Source organism: Dipodomys spectabilis, unplaced genomic scaffold (assembly GCF_019054845.1).
Source record: "Dipodomys spectabilis isolate Male_0828 unplaced genomic scaffold, ASM1905484v1 ptg000098l, whole genome shotgun sequence".
Taxonomy (NCBI): domain Eukaryota; kingdom Metazoa; phylum Chordata; class Mammalia; order Rodentia; family Heteromyidae; genus Dipodomys; species Dipodomys spectabilis.
This window is the reverse complement of record NW_024870775.1, coordinates 18,157,751-18,176,410: the sequence shown is the minus strand read 5'-3', so window position 1 is coordinate 18,176,410 and position 18,660 is coordinate 18,157,751. Positions and strand designations below refer to the sequence as shown.

Here is an 18,660-nt window from a genome sequence, read left to right as displayed (position 1 = left end):
CTGGAGACTCCTCTAGTCTGACCATGAATTAGTTTCAGAGTTTCATTGTATTCTATAGTTTTTCTAATCAATCTTCTTGCCTTTCTTTCAGTGTCAAACCCACATTGTTTTTTTGTCAGTCGTGGGGCTTGAACTCTGGGCTTGGGCGCTGTCTCTGCGCTCTTCAGCTCAAAGCGAGTGCTCTACCACTTGAGCCACAGCGCCACTTCTGGTTTTCGAGTGGTTTATTGGAGATAAGAATCTCACAGACTTTCCTGCCAGAGTTGGCTTTGAACCGTGATCCTCAGATCTCAGCCTCCTGAGTAGCTAGGATTACAGGCGTGAGCCACCGGCGCCCAGCCCACATTGTTGTCTGATGGGGTCTCTACCTATACTTGTTCCCCCATCCCCTTATCATTCAGTAAATACTGGCATATCTAATTTTGCCTTGGCATCTGTTTCTCTAAGGACTCAAACTGTTACCCAGGATTTTGGGAAGAGGTAATGTTGGTTTTAATAGATTATCTTAATATAGATAGTATTTTTTTTAACATTTCAAGTTTCATTAAACTGTGGAAAAAAATAAAATTACCCCCCCCCACACACATATATTGCTAAGAGTCTGCTTATTGTTTTGCTCTGTTGAAACTTAAAATATTCCATTAAATTACCCAGGAAAACCCAGGTAGCAGAAATATAAAACATAATCACTTGTTTAGGAAATTTCAGGGAGTGGAGCTGTGGCTCAAAGTGGTAGAGCACTAGCCTTGAGCAGAAAAGATCGGGGACAGTGTCCAAGTCCTGAGTAAGAATCCCATAACTGACAAAAAATAAAACAAGATAAAAGGAGCTGGGCATTGGTGGCTCATGCCTGTAATCTAGCTACTCAGGAGGCTGAGATCTGAGGATTGTGGTTCAAAACTAGCCTGGGCAGGAAAATCTGTGACACTTACCTTCAATTAACTACCAGAAAAGCAGAAGTGGTAGAGTGCTAATCTTAAGCAGAAAACATCAAGGACAGTGCCCAGGTCCCGAGTCAAGCCCCATAACCACAACTACCATACTATCACCACCACTACCACCACCACCAACAAAAAGGAGATTTCAAATTGGCTTGAGAAGTCCATAAAATGATAAACATATATATATATATACTATGCCATTTAAAATCACATCTACTGTCTGTGCTTAAGAACTTAAGTACAGAAATTGTGGTGCTGAGGTAACAGTATAACCTTCTCCCAACATAACTGCATAGGTATTTAAGGTTAAGTGTGATCATTATGTAAAGTTTCAAGTTACTTAATCCCTCTTGAGTTTCAGGCCAAAAGGAGCATATAAGTCATGCACCTAAAGGAAGTATCTTCAGTGAGTCGATGTGTATGTACATGTAAGGGATGGGTATGAACCAGGAAAAGGCTGACGGTACCACAGCAATGACACAGTATTAGCTCTCTGCAGTTGTTGGTAATACAGAAACATACACAGTCTTCATATTCAAAGTCTTCATGGGGATATCTTCTGTGATTTCTAGAATGGAAAGGGAAAGGTTTTATACGCATATATACAGAAACAAATTGACCAAAGGAAGATATTTACAGAAGAGTACAATGGTGTAACTCCTTTGAACAAACTAACAAACAGTTGAACAATAAAATGAATACCAGGAAGCTGCACCATGTTTTGCAGGGCAGGGGAAGGGTGTGTGTGTGTGTGTAGAGTGAACAAACTATGTCATCTCTGTCATTATATTAAATGTACATTATGTAAAAACTGAACTATGTATCTTGAGGGCAGGGATGGGAGGGATAGGGGGAGAATGATGGAAGGGGTGACTCTAAATCAAGATGCACTGTACTCATAATCTGACCTGTGGAGTTGAAACCTTTTGTACAACAACTTAAAAAAATAAATGTTTTACCTACTGGGCATATACAAATATAATACATGTATATATAATTTTGAATGTTACCTGTGTAATAAAGAATTTGGTAAGATAGGTCTTACTATTGTCCCAGCTCTCAGGGAAATCTCTACACATGATCGTTTATGATATTGAGATTACTCAGGGTAGACTCAGTCCAGCTAGGACTAACTATATGATACAAATGGGGGACTTGGGATCACATAATAACAGTCAAGACAAACTACAACTATATAACAAATCTGTGCGTTTAACACCTTTCAGTGAGTTTGTCTTTCCAGCAAATTACTGAATATGAGGGCTCAATAGCCTTAGGTGGTAGATGGTATCTGAAGTGATGATAATCGTGTGTGTGTGTGTGTGTGTGTGTGTGTGTGTGTGTGTTGGTCCTGGGACCTAAATTTAGGGCCTGAGTGCTGTGCACTGTCCCTGAGTTTTTTTTGCTCAAGGCTAGCACACTACCGCTTGAGCAACAGCTCCACTCAGGCTTCACTTAGTGCAAGATTTATTATAGGGCAAGGATAACAACTGGAACCAGACAAAGAAAGATGCAAAGGGCAGAATCTGGAGAGTGGACAAATGAGGAACTTCAGGTCATTCATCTTTGCTTAATGGTCAGCGTCACCCCCTTCTAGCCTTAATCATGTGACAACATATAGGGTATGACCAAGTGGAGAAGCTCACTGGACTCTTTATGTCCAGAGTTTTTAGAGATTTCCTTATATAGGCATGATTGATTCATTGCCCATGTAGTTGTAGTTTGTCTTGACTGTTATCCCAAGTCCCCAACTTGTACCATATAGATAGTCCTAGCTGGACTGAGTCTACCCTGAGTCATCTCAATATCATAAATGATCATGTGTATATGAAGTACAAAGACACTCCTATCAGGGAATTCCTGATAAATCCAAGGATTTAGAGATTTCCCTCAGAGCTGGGACTTTGATAAAACTTGTCTTACCAAATTCTTTATTACATAGGTAACATTCACTTAGTCAATGCCTAAGTGGAGCTGTTAATTAAATAGTCTCAAGGACTTTCCTGCCTGGTCTGGCTTCCAACTCGATTCTCAGATATTAGCCTCCTGAGTAGCAAGGATTCCAGGCATGAGCCACCAGTGCCTGACTAAAAGTGATGATAATCTTGTGTAGATTATTCCCTCATAATTGAATCTAACTCTTTGTAGATGGAGTCAGGAATTTTGAGTAAATTACCAGAAACTATCAGATGATTTATTATTTTTCTTTATGAACAAGAAATTTCCTAGGCCTATAGAAATAGACTAACAGAAGTCTCCAGAGTGGCTTCTAAATGAAACTCCCCAAGAATGAAAGAATAGCTAGCTCCAGATAAAGGGAAGTAGAAAAAGGGATCCCACACGGAAGAGCTGTTTAGGGATGCAATTCCAGTGGCAACAATGGTAAAGTGAACTAGGTGAATACACAGGATTATACAATGGAGCTCTGAAGTACAGCTTGGATGTCTATCCAGAGGTTGACAAAACAGGCATGGAAGCTGGGAGATGAATGAAAGGGGAGGAGATGCCAGACAGTGGCTTGTGCCGGTCCCTCTCCTGAGTTTCTGTTCTCATAAATACTGGATATGTGTGGTATACATACACAATGGAATTCTATGCCTCCATCAGAAAGAATGACATTTCCCCATTTGTTAGGAAATGGAAAGGCTTGGAAAAAATTATATTAAGTGAAGTAAGCCAGGCCCAAAGAAACATAGGTCCCATGGTTTCCCTTATTTGCAATATCTAGTATAGGTATGAGTCAAGCGGAAAAAGTCAGATAATGTGATGTTAGGAAAACGAACCCTCAAATATGTATTTTAATGTTTTTGTTTCTTTCATGCATGTGTTTCTAATGCATTTATAAGATTATTTCTTTGTTGCTTTGTATGTCCCTCCCCCACAGTGTAACCCCCGCTTTCACTATATTTGATGTCAGTATAACATGTGGAGGAGATGGGGACAAACAAGTCGTTTAAGGATTCAGGTGGACCTGTTGCAACAATGAGAAGTACAAAATGTCATGTCAAAACCAGCTTTACAATGTCGGTGTGGGTGGGGGGGGGGGGTATGATTGGGTGGGGGGGAGGGGGGAGGCTGGGAAGGGAGGTGAAGGGTAAACAAAGGAGGAGGCAATGCTTGGTAAGAAATGTATGCATTATCCTGCCCATGTAATTGTAACCCCTCTGTACAGTATGTTCTCAAATAAAAAAAAAAAATAAATAAATACTAGATGTGAAATATGTAATCCAATTCTTCATATTATAATGGGCCCCAATAAAGTAATGCACATGAGCATGCTTTATATACTGAAGAGTAAGGTAATTGATTGTAGTGCTAGTTGTAAGTTTCCTTCAGGTTGCTATTTTACAATACTATAGAATTTTGGTTTGGGGGGAAGAGAATAATTTTAGGGTGGACAAATATGCTTATTTATCTAAAAAATATTTTAGGTTATTTCCAAAACAAAAAGTATTCATCTCTTTAATTATTATTTATTCCCTCTCTCCTTCCCTTCTATTGTCCCTTTATCCCACCCTCTCTGTTCTTTTTAATGGCATTGAGGATTGACTTGCATATGCTAGGCAAGTCTTCTACCACTGAGCTACATTCTGCCCTTAAGTATTATTATTATTATTGGTTGTAGGGCTTGAACTCTGGCCCTAAGGGCTGTCCCTCAGCTCTTCAGCTCAAGGTGAGCACTCTACCACCTGAGCCACAGCGCCACTTTTTGTTTTCTGGTGGTTTATTGGGGATAAAATTCTCACTGACTTTCCTGCCTGGACTGGCTTTGATCCGCAATGCTCAGATCTCAGTCTCCTGAGTAGCTAGGATTACAGGTGTGAGCCACTGGCACCTGGTTTTAAATATTATTTTTAAAAAATATTATTTTCTGAAGGAAAAAAAAAGGTACCATCTCGTACATACTTATCTACAAATAATTAACAGCATCAAAATCTACTTTCAATGAAGAAAAAACCTTCTGGTGCATAATCAACTTACCTTGTGTTTGAGCCTCATTCAGAAAGAGCTTGAGCTTCCTGCTTCGAAGGCCAAATACCTTGGCTGCTTCATGCAGAAGACCTTGATGGGTGAGTCCATTCTGCCCAAGTGGGTTTTCAAGCAGGAGAGTGCCTACTGTTCCCATTAAACACTCTACAGAAGAAACAACATACTGGATTAATTCCCCAGGGTGTACGCTGTAGCAGAGGAGACAGCAGACAGCTCTACTGGGCCATGATGAAAGCTTCAAAAGCCTCCAGTGGGCACAGAAGTGACACTATGACAGTTGGAGGTACAGTCTATACAGAAACAGCCTTCAACCATTCAGTTGAAGAGGAAGGTAAAAAGAAAAAGCAAGTTGCCAGTACCTTGGGACCAGTTAGGCTAGTAAGATTTCAGTAAAAGTATGTACAATAAGATATAAAGCTAGTCTGATAATTAAGGTCTGGATATGTACCAGCATCCAGAACATTTTCCAGGAAGAAAAAAAGGAAAAAAAAAAACCAAAATGAAACAACTAGTTTCATTTAGCCGTAATTTCTACCTATTTATTATATTTTTATCTATCTATCTATCTATCTATCTATCTATCTATCTATCTATCTATCTATCTATCTATCTATCTATCTATCTATCTATCTATCTATCTATCTACCTACCTACCTACCTACCTACCTACCTACCTACCTACCTACCTATCTATGAAGTGAGCTTTCTATGCAGATAGACCATGCTGGTTATAAACTGTCAATCTTCCTCGCACAGCCATCCAAGTAGAATAACAGTAAGTATGGGCCACCATGCTTGGCTATAGCTCACATTTCAAAACACTACTTTGAAGCTGGCATGAAAAATACATCCAGCCAGGATGGGTGGCTCATGCCTATAATCCTAGCTACTCAAGAGGCTCAGATCTGAGGATCATGCTTCAAAGCCAGCCTGGAAGTAGAATTGCTAACAGGAAAATCCATAAGACTCATTTCCAATTAACCACCAAAAAGCCAGATGTGGAGCTGTGGTTCAAGTGGTACCCTTGATTAAAAAAGCTCAAGGGCTTGGTTGGTGGCCTTTGTGTCTTGGCAGATACTTATTTAATATCTGGGGACAATTTATCACAGCCAAGTATATCTTTAGGTTGTTGAGGTTTTGCTGCTTGTATTTATTGAATTTGCATTTTAGTTGTTATCTTTGTGTCATAGCATACATTCTTTTTTTTTTTGGGTCCGGTCGTGGGGCCTGAACTCTGGTCCTGGGCGCTGTCCCTCAGCTCTTCAGCTCAAGGCTAGCACTCTACCACTCAAGCCACAGCGCCACTTCCGGCTTTTTTCTTTTTTGCTTATGTGGTGCTGAGGAATCGAACCCAGGGCCTCATGCGTGCAAGGCAAGCGCTCTACCACTGAGTCACCTTCCCAGCCCCAGCATACATTCTTTTCACAACCATGCATCAATAACTTCAGAGATTTGTAGGGGTATAAAATCTGAGACAGAAATGTTAATGAATTAGCTCAGAATTGCTTACACAAATGTAAACTGATAAGAGTAATCTATTAAAAGAAAAAACTGCAAGAAGTATGTACTATTAAAAAGTTGAGTTTTAATGATTTGTTGCATTAGTATGTTGTCTGAGATGAAACTCTGTAAAGATTAGCTGTAGGAACTATGATGTTTTCTTTAATGTCATTTCCACAGAATGTTTCAGGACATATTTAGTAAACTGAGGGTATGGATAAAAAAAAAAAAAAAAAAAATTACCACCACAGACTTTGTGCCCAGAAACCTAGACTTAAATGCTAAAGAGTTGTGTAAATTTGTAAGTTCTAAAAACCTTAATTTGCTCAATAATAAAGTAGGGGTAATGAGATACTTAAATCACAGCAGTAGTGAAAGGTAAAACAAATAATATTTACAACAAATATGAAAGTTTAAATAAGCATCTAACAAGAAGAGATACTGTTATTGCTTTTGTTGTTACTGCCTCTGTATTATTGTGACAGATGGGAAAAATTACCTGTAACGTAAATAAATACCTATGCGTATATAACAACAACAACAAAAAAGCTCAGGGGCAATGCCTTGGTCCTGAGTTCAAGCACTAACACTAGCACTAAGCAAATAAAAAGAAAACAATTTGGGGCTGGGAAGGTGGCTCAGAGGTAGAGCGCTTGCCTTGCATGCCTGAGGCCCTGGGTTCAATTCCTCAGCACCACATAAGCAAAAAGAAAAAAGCCGGAAGTGGCGCTGTGGCTCAAGTGGTAGAGTGCTAGCCTTGAGCTGAAGAGCTGAGGGACAGCGCCCAGGCCCAGAGTTCAGGCCCCACGACCGGACCCAAAAAAAGAAAAAAAAAAAGAAAACAATTTGTCAGACATTCTAGTCACCTTACTGTTGACTGTTGAGGGAGAACATACCTTGTGGCTGTACATTGAGGAGTTGCAGGTTAATATACTGACAAAGAAGACTGCTAGGACTGTTGGTTGAAGAGGGAGTGGATGCTGTAGTCACGCAAAGTGTTTTTCCACTAAGATTCAGTAGGTCAGTTTGGTTTTGTATTTCTAAAAAGAACAATAACAAGTTTGGAGTCATTTACTTTTTCCTACTTCACTATAAATTATCATGAATTTTTAAAAAGTGACTCTTTCCATTTAATTTTTTTACCAAAGGATATTGCCTTTTCTTATAAACAAGTCTTTAATGATATCAAGGATTTAATTTTTTTGGAATGGGGAGAAAGGGATGTTGGGGATTGAACTTGGGGCTTTGTAAATGCTAAGCACACATTCTACCACCAAATTTTCATCCTGCAAATAGTAGGAAGTCAAAATGCTGCAGAATAAATGGCATGGCATTCAAAACTTAAAATTTTAGTGCCTGAGTTTAATAAGATTCAGGTACTATGTTTAAATGAAACTGTAAGTTTCATTCAGAGAGGATTCTAAATTGTGTCTAATAGGAGCAGAATAATTTGGGAAATTTGCTTCTTGGTAAGTCCAAGGTTTTTAGCTAATTATCCAGTGAGGAGGCAAAAAGAGACACCATAGGGCAGGTGCTGCTGGACAGCGGCTGCCGCCTCAGAATGCAATGGTTCTGTAGCACAGCTGATGAGAAATGAGGACCTGCAGACATCCATGCACTTCCTCCATACCTGAGTTACCACAGAAGACAGCCAGATCTTCATTTTTAATACCAAAAATGCTAGTAACAACACTCTTTAGCTTTAAAAGGTCCAATCTGTTTTCACCTTTTGGATTTTCCAAAAGCAATACTCCACCTAAAAACAAAACAAAACAAACCCCTCACACACACAATAAGATCACATTAAATGAAATTTAAAAATCAATGAATAAAATTTGTTCAGCAAATGTTAAATTTGAGAAAACTCAATGGATACAAAGAGGGTTCAAACTCTTTCCCTTCCCAAGTGTATAGTACGTATGTTTCCATAATATGTATTTGGTTGAGAGCTGTCCTCTAATAAGCAATCTGTTGTCATCTTTTGCTAGATTTAAATATCTGTATTTTTAATCACCATTTTGCATTTTGTGTCATTTGTAAGTCCTTATGGTACAGAGTGATTAAAAATATTTGAGGGCTGAGGGCATGGAGCACCAATTGACTGAGCAAGCCTACCAAGCATGAGGTCTCAGTTCAAATCCTAGTACCAGAAAAAATACCCAGCCAGGAGAAAAGTCTGCAAGACTCTAGCTCCAAAACAGAACAGCAAAAAAGGCAGACTGGAAGCTCAGCTATTATCAGACCAACTCAGTAAGCGAGGCAAACAAGAGTCAGGCTCTGAGTTCAAGTTTCAGTAACACAAAAAACAAAACAAAACACCAAAAAACAAACTGCAAGTGGCCTTTCTTTTTGGTCTATGTACTACAACTTGAACTGGATTCTAGATCAGCCTTTTCTGTTCCATTTTTCTGCTTCCATCTGGTACTCTACTAGTTGAGACATACCTCCAGTCTAGCATTTTGCTGATTAATTGGAAATAAGAGTCTCATGAATTTTTCTGCCAGGGCTAGTTTCAAACATGTCTTTAAATTTCAGCCTCCTGAGTAGGCAGGATTATAAGCTACTGGTGCCAGCCCAGTTTTCAAAATGGATGGTGTTTCCACTAATTTTATTTGTTGGACATAATGTTTGTAAAAGATACCCAAGCCTGTAGATTGCTTTTGATTCTTTTCTTAGTATCTTTTACAAGGCAAACTATTTTCGTGTTGAAGTTCAATCCACTATTTTCTTTTTTATGGACAGTATTTTCAGTGTCAGGATTTTAAAACTTTTAATTGGGCTGGGAAGGTGGCTCAGTGGTAGAGCGCTTGCCTTGCATGCATGAGGCCCTGGGTTCGATTCCTCGGCACCACATAAACAAAAAGAAAAAAGCCAGAAGTGGCGCTGTGGCTCAAGTGGTAGAGCACTAGCCTTGAGCTGAAGAGCTGAGGGATAGCGCCCAGGCCCAGAGTTCAGGCCCCACGACCGGACCCCCCCAAAAAACAAAAAACTTTTAATTAAAAAAAGTACTCAATATAAATTAACGTTTCTCTGAGTACAGAATTTGTTTAGTGTTTGCTGGTACTAAGATTTGAACTCAAGGCCTGGTTGCAGAAGTTCAGGATTCTAGACCAGCCGGGCAACAAATTAGCAAGATTCAGGGCTGGGAAGATAGCTCAGTGGTAGAGTGCTTGCCTTGGATGCATGAAGCCCAGGGTTTGATTCCTCAGCACCACATAAGCAGAAAAAGCCAGAAGTGGCGCTGTGGCTCAAATGGTAGAATGCTAGCCTTGAGCTGAGGGACAGGGCCCAGGCCCTGAGTTCAGGCCCCATGACTAGCAAAAAACAAAACAAAAAAACAAATTAGTAAGATCCATCTCAAAAAAAAAAATCAGCCAGGCTTCAGGATGGTGTTTGCTTGTGGTTCTAGTTACCTGGGAGGCTGTAGGAAGGAAGATCCTGGTCCAGGCCAGCAAGTAAAAATATGAGACCCTATCTAAACAATATTATTGAAACAAAAAATGAATGGATATATAAATATACAAACATGTATACACACATATATGTAGGTATATATACATATATATGTATATATACATGCATATATAGACGTATGTATATATATGTGTATATATGTGTGTATATATCTCAAGTACAAAGCATTAGTGCAAACCTTTGAGTTCAAAACCTAGTATTGACAAAAAAAGACTAACCAACCAAAATTAAGATCATACCAATTGGGATCATAAGACTAGGTAATAACTTCAAAAAATAATTAACTGGTTCATAAAACTGCAATCTCAGTATTAAGTATAATAACTAACCAAGTCAGATGCCAGTGGCTCACCCCTATATTCCTAACTACTCAGGAGGCTGAAATCTGAGGGTCACAGTTTGAAGCCAGCCCAGGCAGGTAAATACATGAGATTCTTATCTCCAATTAACCATCAAAAAAGTCAAAAGTAGAGCTGTGGCTCAAGTGGTAGAGCACTAGTCTTGAGCACAAAAGCTCAGAGACAGTGTCCAAGCTCAGAGTTCAAGCCCCAGGACCTGCAAATAATAATGAACAAACAAGTAAATAATAAAATAAAAATTAACTGAATATCAAGGAAATGCAGCATCAGATGTTCATGTAGAAGCCAGCTAATTACTGAAAGTGGTAGACTATGAAATCAAATGAACTCCATAAAACTATGCCAAGCCACTTATGATAGCCCATTTAAGGACTACTGTCTATCTGATTGGGAAAAACATCAGTATATACACGTACATAAACTTAATATTGAAATGTGGGTCACAGAGGGCCTGGACGACCATTTGACCCCACTAAGTCTTTAGGTAAGCTTTCTTTTTTCAAATTTTTATTATGAAAATACTGTACAGAGGAGTTACAATTACATGGGCAAGATAATGAGTACATTTCTTTTTTTTTTATTGTGAAAATACTGTACAGAGGGGTTACAATTACATGGGCAAGATAATGAGTACATTTCTTATCAAGCATTGTAGCCTCCTCCTTATGAGTACATTTCTTATCAAACATTGTTGCCTCCTCCTTTGATTCCCCTTCCCAGCTTGCTTTACTAAAAGCATTATCGTTGGTTATCAGTGGGTCACGCCTTTAATCCTAGTTACTCAGGAGGCTGAGATCTGAGAATCAGGCGTTCCCATCTCCAATTAACTAGCCAAAAGTTGGAAATGGGGCTATAAAGTGATACAGCACTAATCTTGAGCACAAAAGCTCAGGGATAGTGTCCAGGCCTTGAGTTCAAGTCCCAGAACTGGCAAAAAAATTCAAAAACATTCTCATGCTTTACCATGGATCATAATGGAGAACAATGCCTAGCATGTGGTCTTTACTTACACTTACAGCATTTGGCTTCATTATTGCTACAGTCTTTTTTTTGGGTCCGGTTATGGGGCCTGAACTCTGGGCCTGGGCGCTGTCCCTCAGCTCTTCAGCTCAAGGCTAGCGCTCTACCACTTGAGCCACTTCTGGCTTTTTTGTTTTTGCTTATGTGGTGCTGAGGAATCGAACCCAGGGTCTCAGGCATGCAAGGCAAGCGCTCTACCACTGAGCCACCTTCCCAGCCCCTTATTCTTTTTTTTTTTTTTGCCAGTCATGGGGCCTGAACTCTGGGCCTGGGTGCTGTCCCTCAGCTTTTCAGCAAAACGCTAGTACTCTACCACTTGAGCCACAGCTCCACTTGTGGCCTTTTCTGCTTATGTGGTGCTGAGATATCGAACCCAGGGCCTCATGCATGCAAAGCAAGCACTCTACCACTGAGCCACCTTCCCAGCCCCAGTTATCCAATTTCTACAACTACTTTTTTTTGGGTCGGTCATGGGGCCTGATCTGGGCCTAAGTGCTGTTCCTTAGCTCTTCAGCTCAAGGCTAGCGCTCTACCATTTGAGCCACAGCGCCACTCCCGGCTTTTACTGCTTATGTGGTGCTGAGGAATCGAACCCAGGGCCTCATGCATGCAAGGCAAGCACTCTACCACTGAGTCACCTTCCCAGCCCTCAACAACTTCTTTATGACAGATTTCCACAGATTAAAAAGAAAGAAAGAAAGAAAAGCTATATAAGCTGAGTGCTAGTGTCTTACATCTATAAGCCTAGCTAATCAGGAAGCTGAGATCTGACAATCATGGTTCAAAGCCAGCCTGGGCAGACAAATTGGATGAACTCTATCTTAAATTAACCAGCAAAATGCCAGACTGGAAACATGGCTTAAGTGATAAGAGCGCTTGCCTTGCATGCATGAGGCCCTGGGTTCGATTCCTCAGCACCACATAAGCAAAAAGAAAAAAGCTGGAAGTGGTGCTGTGGCTCAAGTGGTAGAGCGGTAGCCTTGAGCTGAAGAGCTGAGGGACAGTGCTCAGGCCCAGAGTTCAGGCCCCATGACCGGACCCCCCCCCCCCCAGAAAAAAAAAGTCAAATAAGATTATACATGCCTCAATTTAAACCCTACTACTGAGAGGAAAAGCCATTCATTCTTACCTTGTTCATTGCCATTTGCACAAATGTTAAGATTGACATAGGCACAAGCAGGACCAGGCAGTGATGATCCTTGAGTGAGTGTAATTTCCAGGTCAGATCCCTTTAACTGTGCACATGAGAGGAAATGATTAAATGCACTGTGCTCCACCATCAAATAACACATCAGTATGAACAAAAGCTATTAAAAGTCAAAAGCTATAGTTTACACCCCCATTTCCTGCTCCATTTATCCTATTTTTTTAAAAATGTAAATTTTTTTCTGATTACATAAGCAATGTAATTTCATTAAAAAAGAAAAAAAAAGTCAGCTAGGCCTGATGGTTGCTCACACATCTGTAGTCCTAGCCACTTAGGAATTATAGATTCGTTGGATTGTGGTTTGAAGCCAGCCTAAGCAAAAAGATAGCAAGACCTTTATCTCCAGCTAATAAACTTGGTGCAGTAGCAGACCTATTGTCCTAGATAATAGAGAGGTATAAATATGAGGACTGTGATCCAAGAAGGCTTGGATAGAAAGTCTTGAAAAAAGACTTGAATAATGAAAAGAAAAAAGGGTTGGGGTATGGCTCAAGTGGAAGAAGTCCCTGCTTACATTTGATGCTCTGGGTTATTGCCAAAAAGAGAAACAAGCAGGACACTGGTGGCTCATGCCTGTAATCTAAGTTATTCAGGAGGCTGAGACTGGAGGATCCTGGTTCAAGGCCAGGAGAAGCAAAGCTTCTGTGGTGCTGAGGAATCAAACCCAGGGCCTCATGCATGTAAGGCAAGCACTCTACCACTGAGCCACCTTCCCAGCCCAAGTCTGAGATTCTTTTTTTTTTTTTTTTTTGTCAGTCGTGGGGCTTGAACTCTGGGCCTGGGCGCTGTCCCTCAGCTCTTCAGCTCAAGGCGAGTGCTCTACCACTTGAGCTACAGTGCCACTTCTGGTTTTCTGGTGGTTTATTGGAGATAGGAGTCTCACGGTCTCTCCTGCCTGGGCTGGCTTTGAACCGCGATCCTCAGATCTCAGCCTCCTGAGTAGCTAGGATTACAGGCGTGAGCCACCAGCGCCCGGCCAAGTCTGAGATTCTTAACTCCAATTAACCACCAAAAAACCAAGACACAATGCCTAGGCCTTGAGTTCAATCTCTAATACTGCACAAAATAACACAATTAAGTAAACAATATGCAAAATGGAAAATGAAATTACAATGCATGTCATCCCATTGAAGACAACCACCTTTAGGTTCTCTACTGTCCTACTATTCAACTCATATACTAGAGATGACCTACTTAGGAATTATGGGCCACTATCTTCCATGTCTTGGTATCTGATTTTCATAGTTACATCTAAAATACCTAGATGTAAAAACAGGAAGAGCTATCATAATGTTATGTACAAGCTACTAACATAAAGCTAAATATGGGCTGGGAATGTGGCTTAGTGGTAGAGTGCTTGCCTAGCATGCATGAAGCCCTGGGATTCCTTAGTACCATATAAACAGAAAAAGCTGAAGTGGCTGTGGCTTCAAGTGGTAGAGTGCTAGCCTTGAGTAAAAGACTCTCAGAGACAGTGCCCAGGCCCTGAGTTCAAGCCCTAGGACTGGCAAAAAAGAAAAAAAGAAAAAGGCTGACTACTTCAAGCTGTTTGTTTTTAATAAACATGACCCAAATCCAAATTTTCTAGTTTTAGACAAAACAGGCCAATATAGCCATTTTATTTTCTGGCAAATCACACATGCTCTAATGGCCACCTTCCCTAAGAGAACGGTTGTAAGAATAGTTCTGCTTCCTCTCAATGCTTGACAACCCAGGCAATACTTCAGGACTGAGTAATATATCAATCCATATGGCAGGCTAGAACAGCCAGATTTAACCATATAAAGTGAGACCGTATCTGAAATTCAGTAGTCCAGCACATTCAGAACTCACCTGTGTTTGTTCTTGAATAAGGATTTTATCTGATGTAGGGACTGGATATGGCTTCAAAGGAGCCTTTATGGTGGCAAATATGAACTCTGTGTGGCTTTCAATAACATTATTCAGGTATCCTTCAGACTTTGCCTTATAATAAACTGTTACTTCATCAGTTGGAACCAGATTACACTGAAAAAGCATTTAGAAAAATTAAAAAAATTTAAATTCATAACTTAAGGTATAACTGAGCACAGTGGCGCATGCCTGCAATCCTAGTTACACAGGAGGCTAAAAGATTGGGAGGATAAGCCAGGTGCCTGTGGCTCACTCAACAATCCTAGCTGTTCAGGAGACTGAGATTTGAGGATTGCACTTCAAAGCCAGCCTGGGCAGGAAAGTCCGTGAGATTCTTGTCTCCAATTAACCACCAGAAAACCAGAAGTGGCGCTGTGGCTCATGTGGTAGAGCACTTGCCTTGAGCTGAAGAGCTGAGGGACAGCATCCAGACTGAGTTCAAGCCCCACGACCGAGAGACACTCAGACACACACACACACACACACACACACACACACACACACACACACACACACACACACACACACACACACACACGGTAGAGCCCAAGCCACCCCCCCCCCCACCCCCCCACACACACGGTAGAGCCCAAGCCTTGAACTAAAAAAGCTCAGGGACTGCCCAGGCACTGGTGTTCAATAAAGAAAAAAAAAAAATTGGGAGGATTAAGGTTGAAGGCCAACTGGGGCAAAATGCCTTCCTTTTGAGATTCAACCAATAAGGCTAGGCATGGTGGTGGTGGTATGCATTTATTACTCTAGCTATAGCAGGAAGTGGAAGTGTAATTAGGAGGAACATGGTCCAAGCCAGCTTTGGTAAAATGTTTGGTTAAAAATAACCAAAGCAAGAAGAGCTGAAGGCACGACTCAAAAAGTAGAATACCCATGCCTCACAAGTATGAGGCCAAGTTCAAACATGGGTATTGCCAAAACAACTACAACTCCCTTAAAAACAAAACCCTTCAAACTTAAGATACAGACAATAGGACAGATCCTATGCTGAATCATGGAAAGGCATATGTATTTGTACCACTTCAGGTGATCTATAAGACTAACTACACTATAGTATATGGTTTGCTTTGTGATCTACTGACCAGTCTTGAGGGTTGGAGGTAGGGAAGCTATCTTTTATTATTATTATTTTTTTAATCATGAGCATGAATGCTAAAACAAAGAATGATTGAAAACCTAGTCACAAGGTGTTCAGCAGGCACATGATGTACAAGTACTGTTATCTGTTGGAGTAGCCTCCTTAGACCCTGACCCTTAGGTCTCAGACACCAGTTTGGGGAAGATGTGTGTGACTCCTCCTTAGCATCAATGTCTCCTGGAGTAAGAACTTCCTGACTCTTACCTAGTGGGGGTTTGGTGCCCCCTTTGGCCTCCAGGCAGTGTTCAGATCTGAATATCTTTCTCCTCTATGCTCAGAGCCCTCTCACATTGACTCTATCTTTGGTTTCCTTAAAAGCATCCACTGTAATCCGATTACCTTCTATAGCGGTCAGAGCTACCTATACAGAAGCAATTTAGTGGAAGTCCAAGTGAACTGAAAAGGCTGTAAGGAGGCACAGTGTGACCAAAAGCTTTTGGTCAGAGAAACAAAAGAAATCATATTCAGTCTGTAAGAAAGGAAGTAAGAGAGAGGAAGTGGCCTATCTTTGCTGCAGATTACTATCTGAATACATTTACAGGTCAGTGAATCATCATCATCAATTAACCACATGGCCCTCCAAACACATTCGCCAAACCAAACAAACACAAATCCAAAAACAGCAGCTTATTCTTCAATTACAAGCTGACCTTCTTGCGAAGTTTCTGGATGCGATTGATGACTTCCCGAGCCATGCCTTCATCCACCATTGACTGGTCAGGGGTGACATCTAATAGAACCAAAGCCTGCAGGAGGAACAATGCACCCAATGATGATCAGATGATGGAAGGATGTTTCTTTCAAACAAAATAACAGCATTTAGAAAAATTCTATTTAAAATTAAATTCAGCCAGACTCCATTGGCCCATGCCTGTAATCCTAGTTACTCAAGAGGCTGAGATCACAGTTTAAAAACAACCCTGCACAGGAAAGTCTGTGAGACTCTCTTTTCCAATTAATCACCAAAAATCCAGAAGTGCAACTGTAGCTGAACTGGTAGAGCACTAACCTTGAGCTAAAAAAACCTCAGGCACAGTACCCTGGTCCTGAGTTCAAGCTCCAGTACTGGTACATACACAAAAACTAATTAAAAAAAAAATTAAGTTCAGTAAAAGCTCTCAACGTGACATCATTCACTTGATTGAGCAAATGAAATAAAATTAATCTTGTTTCTATCTTATTCGGGTACTTTGTAACTAGCTTAACTCCATCTCTGAAAAAAGGTACAGCTGTTTCTTCTTTGTAAGGTGCCCTGAGACGGAGCTTGGCATACAACTGTCTTTGGTCTATGAAAAAAAACTACTCTTTTTTGTTGTTGGTCAAGGGGCTTGAACTCAAGACTTGAGCTGAGCTCTTATGCTCAAGGCTAGCATTTTACTACTTTGAGCCACAGTACCACTTCTGATTTTCTGGTGGTTAATTGGAGATGAGTCTCATAGACTTTGCTATACTGGCTAGCTTTGAACCATGATCCTCAGATCTCAGCCTCCTGAGTAGCTAGGATTGCAGGTGTGAGCTACTGGTGCCCAGTGAAAATACCCACTCTTCTAAAAATTAAGAAGATGGTGGGCTGGAAATGTGGCTTAGTAGTAGAGTGCTAGCCTAGCATGCATGAAGCCCTGGGTTCAATTCCTCAGTACCACATAAAAAGAAAAAGCTGGAAGTGGCGCTGTGGCTTCAAGTGGTAGAGTGTTAGCCTTGAGTAAAAGAAGGTAAGGGGAAGTGCCCAGGCCCTGAGTTCAAGCCCCAGGACTGGCAAAAAAAAAAAGAAAAAAAAAGAAGACCATCATGTGCCCCTGGAGCTTTTCCACACCACAAACTGAAAGTCTCAAAGCAGCCAACTTCTAGTAATTTTTCTTGCTCCATAACCTGCTGATTCTTTGGTTCGCCAGTATGATTCAAGATATTAATTCTAAAATGGACTACTATGTGACTCAGTTTAAAATGTTTACTATGTGCCAATCTATTTACTTTTTTATCTCAGATATTCTGAAATAACATTATTGACTATTAGTTTTGAATATTATTGAAATAATATTCACCCAAAAATCAGAAGTGAAGCAGCAACTCAAATGGCAGAATGACAGCCTTGAGCTAAAAAACTAAGGCACAGTACCCAGGTTCTGAGTTTAAACTCCAATAATGGTAGACACACAAATTGACATAATCTTTGTCAATCAGGCACAACTCTATGAGCAAATCCTTTTAGCAAATTCAGAAACTTAATCTCATTTCCCATAGGCATAGAAGGCAATTACAAAAATCCTGCCTACTACAGCATGTGAACTGTTAAAGAGATTCAAAGCTACTGGGTGCTGATGGCTCATGAATGTAATTGTATTTGAAGATTCAGGTTCAAAGCCAGTCAGGACAGCCAAATCCAAGGGACTCTTACTTCCAGTTTACTAACAAAAAACAAGATGTGGAGGTGTGGCTCAAGTGGTAGAGTGCTAGCCTTGAGTAATAAAGATCAGGGGAAGTGCTTAGGCCTTGAGTTCAAGCCCCCCAAAAGAGAAAGAAAAAGAACCTGATATTTTTTTATTTTGTCAGTCATTGGTCTTGAACTCTGTGCCTGGGTACTGTCCCTGAGCTCTTCAGCTCAAGGTGAGCGCTCTACCACTTGAGCCACAATGCCACTTCCAAGAAAGAGAAAAGAAACTCAAAGGCTTCAAAAGAGCACTGAACAAATTTCTTTAAACAGAGATAACTTTTGAGGTCCCTGGAATATATTGTGATTAAGGAGGCCTGCCTGCTTTCACTGCTGATTAAAGCCTTTTCCCTCCCTTTGTGGAATTCTGTACACATCCAACTCAAATCTCTGTGCAAAGGCTTGAGGAAGTTCCCTTTCAATCCATGGAGACACTCCCACTTCCTCCTGCACATAACAAGTAAGCACAGGACTCTACCAATAACCAAATCCTACCCAGGTAACCTTCCTGCTTAGAGATGTCTGGTCATACTGACTGGAGGGAGACATTGTGTCCCATCAGTACCAAAAATATTCCAGAACCTGAAACAGTCTGTTCAATCTCTTTCTTGAACATTTCCTCACACCCATAATTAATAACTAATTCTAATTTTCAAACACTGGCTTCTCTGAATTTATTTCTAACTGATAACTCAGGG

At 40.6% G+C, this 18,660-nt stretch overlaps 1 protein-coding gene across 2 annotated transcripts in view; it reads right to left on the bottom strand.

Annotated features, from left to right (window-relative positions):
- Positions 1 to 1,093: 1,093 nt before the first annotated feature.
- Iars1 (isoleucyl-tRNA synthetase 1) overlaps positions 1,094 to 18,660 on the bottom strand; it is a 72,789-nt gene continuing 55,222 nt past the window's right edge. For both annotated transcript variants that reach the window (XM_042686566.1, XM_042686565.1), the window contains exons 28-34: positions 16,185 to 16,280; positions 14,325 to 14,498; positions 12,414 to 12,519; positions 8,062 to 8,187; positions 7,328 to 7,471; positions 4,923 to 5,075; positions 1,094 to 1,509 (exon numbers count right to left, since the gene is read on the bottom strand). In XM_042686566.1, coding sequence (XP_042542500.1) covers positions 1,427 to 1,509; positions 4,923 to 5,075; positions 7,328 to 7,471; positions 8,062 to 8,187; positions 12,414 to 12,519; positions 14,325 to 14,498; positions 16,185 to 16,280 — 882 coding nt within the window. In that variant the 3' untranslated portion in view covers positions 1,094 to 1,426. The remainder of the gene's footprint in view (positions 1,510 to 4,922; positions 5,076 to 7,327; positions 7,472 to 8,061; positions 8,188 to 12,413; positions 12,520 to 14,324; positions 14,499 to 16,184; positions 16,281 to 18,660) is intronic.